The 8004-nt window shown below is 41.6% G+C and overlaps 1 protein-coding gene across 1 annotated transcript; it reads right to left on the reverse strand.

Annotated features, from left to right (window-relative positions):
* Positions 1–393: 393 nt before the first annotated feature.
* DTX3L (deltex E3 ubiquitin ligase 3L) lies at positions 394–7953 on the reverse strand. The gene is made up of 5 exons (XM_032113955.1): positions 7759–7953; positions 7095–7318; positions 3581–5113; positions 2675–2892; positions 394–1382 (listed from the first exon to the last, which is right to left on the reverse strand). Exons 1-5 carry the CDS (start codon positions 7931–7933, stop codon positions 1313–1315), a joined length of 2220 nt encoding a protein of 739 aa, XP_031969846.1. The 5' UTR covers positions 7934–7953; the 3' UTR covers positions 394–1312.
* Positions 7954–8004: the final 51 nt, after the last annotated feature.

The raw sequence follows: 8004 nt of genomic DNA on the forward strand, positions 1-8004 counted from the left end.
AGCTCAGTCTCTTAGAAACAACTGGAATGTTGGCATTGTACTGCACAGAAAAGGGAGGGAACATGCAATCATGTAAAATGTTAAAAACAAATACAGCAATACAAAACCAGGCCTGGAAAGACACCCCAACCCACATGGAAGCCAAACAGTGCCCAGTACTACTAAACCTGAAAGCCAAGGTGGCAAAGTAATACAGCCTATTCACAATTGCTTAATCTTAAAATTAAAAATTTAAATAAATAAATTTTAAAAAGGGGAGTGTCATAGAGTGCAAATTGCCCCGAATCATGCTGTTGCAGGGAAGCTCCTAAATCTAAAATATAGACAGTTATATTACTATTATTATTGCAAAAAGGAGGAAAAAGCCTGTACAATAGAACGCAGAAACACATATGGCATTTTTGTATTTTCTTTATTAGTTGTGCCTCATAGCCTTAAAGAAATGGTTCAACTCTCTGAAAATGATGTCTGTGCATGTGACACACCACCACACAGGTAATTTGCAGGTTATTTAGGCACTGCAGAGTAGCTTCATGATACAAATTAAACCTATATTGGATGCAAGGGGAGGAATACAGTTTTACAGGTGAAAAGCTGAATTAGAAGTTGTATTTAAGCTCAAACACAATGGCAGGCACAGAACCAGGAGCCCATCATGAGGGATGGCCACCTACACTTCCCATTTGCTCCAACACAGCTCTCAGCATTCAGCACTTCTGCAGAGCTAAAAATAAGGTAGGACCCATGACTAATTTCACGTGCAAAACCCAAATCACTATTGCCATTTCTACCATGAAAAGGAAAAGAAGGAGAAATCCATAGCTTGATCACAGCTAACACTGTCACAGCTGCATAAAAGTTTTTGATTAGATGGGTTACATGATGCCAGCCATGCTGACAGACACAATAATGCAAAGCTAACAGAAGTGCTGCATCTAATAAAAGCCAGTAGTGGATCTAAGGGTTTTGTCAATCAGACTGGAGAGTTGTGGGGAAAAGTGCAGATCAGATTTGCTGGTAAAGCAAGATACACAAAGTGCAACAAATAGTGATGCTATACTCATAAGAACCAAATTCTGTAAAGGCCATGTATACAGGGAAGTAAATGATTTGTGAAAAGAACATACATTGTTTGATGAGAAAAAATAACTTTTCTTAGCTAACCCCTACCAAACCACTACACTGTGAAATACAAGCAGTTTAAGTACGACAATTGAACAAAGTAACTTCTCTCTTCTTGGTCCTTGAATGGTAAATTAACTGTTATATGTTCAGTTATTACACTTGAAGAGTTGAGAATTGATAAATTTCCTTATTCGATTCCTTTTGCTTTCAATTCTGATCGAACACGCTGCAGATAAGAAGGATCTGGGTAACCAAAACTAGGAGAAGAAGAAAAGAATTGTTTGGGCTATTTCTGCAAGGAAGCACTTGACAGTTCTACAGAACCTTCTCATCAAAATCCTTTTACAAATCTCATTGAAAATTTTGAGCAGTTCTTACCCAACAGAGGAAACAGACCCATACTGCCAGTCAGAGAAGTGATATAGACAGCATAAAGCTACAAACTTCGGGAGCTGTGGCATTTTGTTGTCCAAGTTGACACTAAGAACTTGACTTTTAAAGCTGCCTGGAGTCTCACTTCAAAATAACAAGGTGTTTGAGTATACTTCCTTTTATAAAGAAAATCAGACCTGAAGCATATCCAAGTGAGCATTCAAATCAGAAACATAATGGCAGCTCTGGACTTGAAGTAGTGCAACACCAGGACTGTGTGTGAAGCCAGTGATAAACAAGAGAGAGATTTGCACAGAGCAGGGGATAAAGTAGAACTGATGCTTTTTGCTCTTTTAATGATCCTAGCCCAGTCAGGAGCATCTAGACACAAGCCTTTAGAGCTTGCAGGACACCACCAGCCCCCTAGAGGCTGCAACAAGCTTGGAAGGACTGGTCCAAGACTCCCTCCTGTCTGAGCTGCAGGCAGCTCACACTCAGTACTGGTGACTACTCCTTTCATTTAAATGCAGCAAGTCCTCAAGAAATACTGGATAGGGTTGTCATCTATTCAGAAAATCCTCTGACAGCCTGAACGGCCAAAATGGAATAATCTTTTCTTCAGGATGGGGCTGGCACAGTGTCCTGTGCTCTGACCCACTAAGTGCTGCACAACTCATGGTTCCTAGCATCTAAAAGCACATGACCATATCTGTACTACAGTCTCTCTTCCTGCTGTTAGCTCTGATAAGTAGAATTTCAAATCATGTTTTACAAAGTCCGAGTGCCATCTTTACCAGGATCATAATGGACCAGCTCCTCCTGGTGCAGAACAGCAGGTAACAGGAGAGGCTTAGATCAGGAGTCCAACCTTCAGTACCATCAAGAGCTTGTTGTCCTGTTCTGTACTAGAAGCAGGTTCTAATCAAAGCAGTTAGTAACTATGTGCCTTACAAACTCACTGGTGAATGAGCAGCCTGAGGGGCAGTAGAACACTTAAGCTCATGCTTGTTCCAACTGTACAAATAGGTGAAGGTGATTAATGTCTGGATCCATAGGGTATTCCACAATGACTCTGTTAGTGACAAAATCTGAAAGCTCTAAATATGGAAAATATTCAAGGCAGCCTTCCTGACATATGTGAGTAACAATAATATTGCATAAAGAGAAGACTACTTACTGGGTAGGTCCTCCGTCTCTGGCAGTTTTGTGGTGAATATCATTCCACGTGATAACACTTTGTTCACCAGTAGTATGTGACTGCCCCACTGTGAAAATCAGTTTTTGGTTAAAGGCCCTCCTGAGGAGCTCCAGAATTTCTCGCCCTTCCTTATTGTCAGGTAAATACGCTGTTCGGTGAGTTGGCAAATAATGCTGCCCTGGGTTTGGATGGTTGCTCTGTTTTGTAGAAAAACAAAACAAAAACACATTGTATATAATAAATGATTCAGATGGACTTAGCATGCCTGATGACTGATTTTGGGGAGTTTTTTTCTCTTTAGATACCTTCTTTCATATAAGTTTCATTCACACTTTCTTGTCATCACTCAGGCATCCACTGTTATTTTTCAATTTTTTTTCCCTCTTTTCTCTCCCAAATGCATGGCACCGCACCCGTGACTTTTTAATTTACTTCATTCTCAGTCCTAGTCACAAATCCAAGCACATAACATAAGGAGATTTCTCATCTGGAAAGCTATCACCAAGCCAGACCACTATTTATTTTTGTCCATTGGTGTCCACAGCAAAGAGATTGCCCCAGAAATGCTCATTACACTTGCAAAATTTTTCTTATATGACATCACTGCATAGATTTCAGTTCAGTTATTCCCAATGTACAAATTAAAGACAGGTACCTCTGTCCTGGTGCATATAAAATGAAGGGCTGACAATCTGACCATTTCACTCCTACTGTATTACTTAATCACACCCAAAAATATTGAATTAAACACTTGAAGATTTGTACAAAACAAAGAAATGTCTTGCCTGGACATACATGAAAATAATGGGAAAATAGTCAATTTTACATTTAATCTTGGTTTTGTTGTGGGAAAAATATCTTTAAGGAATACTTAAATATACTTACAGTTTGAATACCACCTTCCATATAATAGTCAATTTGAATAGTGTCACAATTGGGATAACCAGGAAGAGAGGAACGGATTTTTGTAGTGAACATTTTTCCCTCTGGTTGGTTTCCTCTCAGGACTCCACAGACAGTATTACAAACAGGACAAACTTGTTTATGAGCCAAGGCTAAGTCGATGCAACTTTTGCAAAATGCATGTTTGCACTTTTCCAGTATTTCTTTATTTTTAATTCTGTCCCTGCAAATCACACACATTTCTTCTTCTTTTTCTTCTGTCTTTGCCCAAGTCTGTCCTTCAGAAGAAAGATTATTCTTCTGCTTAACATTGGATTTCTTCTTAGATGCTCCTGTAGCTTCTTGAGAGCTGAGGTCAGAGGACAGCAGTGCCTTATTTTTAGTTTGTGTTGAGTCTTCAATGTTAAGAAGGTCCATCATGTGCTTTTCAGCAGCATAAAGATGGTCTGGTAAACCACTCATGATTAACTTATCTTCATTCTTCTTAAGTTTTACATGAAGATCTTCGAATTGTTTTCCATTAAGTAGCATATATAAAGTTTTCTTCTGATCTTCTGAAAGCTTCAGGATGATGCTTTTTTCTCTTAACATTGCAGAGGCACTCTGAAATGCATTGATGAAACTTTCAGTAGCATGTGATGACATATCATAAGCTTTGGGCTTAGGCCTAAATATTATGACCTTCTGGCCATATGAATTCTCTTTTATTTCTATCAGTGTATCAAATTTGTCATTAATGTTTTCGATTTCTTTGCTTAATATGGTTTCCAACAATTTAAACACAGAAGCATCAACTTCAATTCCATTCCTGTATTTGTACTGTTCAGATGATATTTTCATTTCCACATGGCTGTTCTCACCTTCCTCTGCTAAAAATTTCTTGGCAGCTAAAATCTCTCTCCGTGGACCACGGAGTAGCAACTGATTCCCTTCCTCTTTAGCAAGAAGACGTCCAAACCTTTCATTTAATTTTGCTACTGTCTCCCTTAATGTGTAACTGCTTGTTATGGGAACTTTTTCCTGTTCCAGACCTCTTGTCGTTTCCTGAAAAGTTGTGATAAAAAAATCACTAGCTGCTTGTAACGATGCAGGACTAGCATCAGAAGATAAGCATATTAATGTGCTATCCTTGTAATGACCTTTAATTCTTATACACACTCCAAACCTTTCGCGTAGTTCTTTGATTTCTTTTTTGCAGGTGTGACTAAAATACTCGTAGAGAGCTGTCACAACTGGAAACTCATTCATTTCTTCAGTATTCAGACCATTTTCATCTTTCAAACCATTCTTACATTCAGAATGTGAAAAATTATGGCTTGGGTCTCTGCCTGCAAGGATATCCTCAAAGTAGTGATAAGCTTTTTCAATATCTGTAAAATCTCCTGTCAATTTCTCAGAGCCATCCATCCCAGGGCTTCCTTCTCTCTTTAAGTTTGGACATATAATGGTAATTTTCTCCCTTTGGTCTTCAGTGAACATACTGGTATTCAAAGTAGCAGATACTGTAAGAAATATCTAAAGGAAAGACAAGAATATAGCAACATTAGTTTTTTCTAAGGTTTTCTGCTTGCTGCTTCTATATTTTGAGCAAGGAGGAGCTCTGTCCATCCCGGTAGTGCCAGATTACTATAAACAAGTTTGCACACAGTATTTCTTTTATGTCATGTATACTGACAATACAAACAGATGAGTAACACAATCTGCTCCTAAGTCAGCTGCAAAAATTAGTTGTTAATGTTGCCAGCATTGCAGGAGCAAAGAAAGTAACTCTGCTACTTAGGCTGAGACTGTGACCAGCATTCTGTGCTCCCAACCTCTGACAACAGGGTTAGCATAACTAAGGGCATTTTAGACCGTTTTTGCAAACAGGCAACCTCTGTGGCTGAGCTCAGTGCATATTAGGCCCTTTTCCCATCATTATTAGCCCCTAAAAGTCCTGAGCACCAAGTAGACAAAGCAAACAGATTTTTAATTTCCTTGCCTATCACCCTCAAAGTTTCTGGGCACCAGGCTGACCAGTGCCCTCCTAACTGGTTTTGAACGTCCCAGGTACCCTGCCAACCAGGTGGTATTGACCCTGTCACCAAGCATGCTGGTTTAATGGCACTGCCTACAAAATCAACCAGCTCCAAGTCCTAACTGGGAATGTGGACCACAACCGTGGCTGGATAGTGAAACCCATGGACCCCTCGGTGGCCAGGGAGAGCTCCACTGCCCTCCACTTCCTTTGAGGACTGACTGGATGACCCATATGCTTTTATGTGTTTTCAAGTCTAGATTGTGATTGATCTATCAATACAGCAACTTAAGCATTAAGATTTGACACGAGTTGCACCTCTCACCTCCAGGTGACTAGAAACCATAAGCTAAGCTGTGCTATCAAACACAGTGCTATATACTTACATATATATATATATATATATATATACACACTATACTTATAAAATTGTCCTACCCTGATTCTGCTTCTAGAAATCCTGTGGTATTCTGCTCATTAATTCTATGCTACACTAATGATAAAATCCTGTTTTAAAAAGCAAAAAGCTTTAATTGCAACTACATCTTAGTGCCATCGTTATTCTGCCAAGGGTCCCCAAAAAAACCTGTCTGTCCCCTTAGCACCAGGTTACACAGACACAACATGTTTTAAAACCACCTATAAGTTATACTTTATTGTTTTTTATTAATATTAGACTCTCTAGTTTTCACTTATTATCTTTCTTTAAAAACTTCCCAAAAGCCATGCTTCAAAGTAACTCAAGAATCAGGGCAGAAAACAGGATTCTGAAAAATAGTAACAAACATGTTCACTTCTCTACTTTGCACAGACAGAAGGATAGGGAAGTTTGCAGTATAGTGGCACAGATGCCAGGTAAGCACTATGTCAGCACATGCTTATACCTCAAAAATGACATCTGTTACCATGCAAAACAGGGTAAGCCCTCCAAGCCAGATACCTGTGTCTTGGTAGAGCCACATCCACATCATGTAGCCCTGTCCCACATCCCTAAACACAGCTGATCTTTTCTGCATAACTTTTAGTTCAAAGTGTCTGAAATCATGTTTGCTGCGCTGCATCACATCACAGCAGACTTTTTTAATGCTGAAGTAAGGGATGTAGGTAATTAGGGCTGCCTCAAGCTGCAAACCGTGTTGAAAGAGTGTTAGAAGTCTGTGTATATAGAGAAGATCCAATCTCATACAATTCTACTTTTCGGGAGTAGCCCTTGGTGCATACTACCTCTCGAAACCTGCCAGGGTGCTGCTTTGAGGAATAGTAGTTGGCACCTGCCAGAGCCAGGCTGGAAAACATGCTGCCTGTACACATGTGTAGATCGACCTCTGCTCCGGCACTCAAATGTCACTCCTGACCCCCATTTTAATGACAAAGATCATGTAACTGAACATTTCATTCAACTGAAATATTGAAGTGCAACATAAAAGACTCATGGAACTACAAGCAGGGCAGGTGGTGACATTGCTCTTCCTGATGTACCTTTTTGGTAAGGAGTTCCTTTGCTGTGGCCCCATGGCCATCGTTGTCCCGCTGCTCCTGCTGGGGCAGGGAAGGGCTGGCAGTGACATCGGCGTAGCTGGCAGAGGCCTGTGCTGTAATCTGGCTCTTGCCCGGGTCCCCTTCTCCCGGCAGGATGACTATCTCCAGGCATTTCGCACCCAATTCCAAGCTGTGTTTAGTGCGGGCTTCCACATTCTTCCTATCTGCGGTAATTTCAGAATGACAGAATCACAGAACTGTTATGGCTGGAAGGGATCTCTGGAGATCATCCCGTCCAATCCCAGTGCCAAGGCAGGGTCACCTGAAATGTCTCCAGAGACAGAGACTCCACGACCTCCCTAGGTAGCCTGCTCCAGTGCCCTGCCACCCTCAATGTACTCATGCTAAGGTGAAACTTCTTGTGTTTTAGTTTATGCCCTCTGCTCCTTGTCCTGTCGCTGGCTACCACTGAAAAGTCTGGCACGCCTTTGAGATATTAATATACATTAATGAGATCCCCTTTTTATTTGGACACGGGCAGATAAGGCTGATAAAGTTAGCTGAAAACCTGATGTCTGCCAGCCGCCCTAGAACAGCCCTGCCCGGGGACGCAAAATGGTGCCCCGGCGGCCATTTCCAGTCCCCTCACAGCGCCGCCCCGTACCTTGCTCCTTAAAGAAGTCCACCCAGTAGGTGCCGGGCTTGGGGCCCGTCCGCACATTGCACTCGCCGCCCCCCGACCGCTTTCCTGACTGGAAATATGCCTGGAGCTTGAGGATCGCCTTTTCGCCGGTGGCGGGCGCAGGGCTGAGCTGCACCAGCAGCGGCGCGGCCGCCATGGTCCCGTTCCACCGCCTGCTTTCGCTTTCGTTTCCGCTTCCCGCTCCGCCGCCTGCTTTCGCTTTCGTTT

Source organism: Corvus moneduloides, chromosome 7, assembly GCF_009650955.1.
Source record: "Corvus moneduloides isolate bCorMon1 chromosome 7, bCorMon1.pri, whole genome shotgun sequence".
In the NCBI taxonomy this organism is placed as follows: Eukaryota; Metazoa; Chordata; class Aves; order Passeriformes; family Corvidae; genus Corvus; species Corvus moneduloides.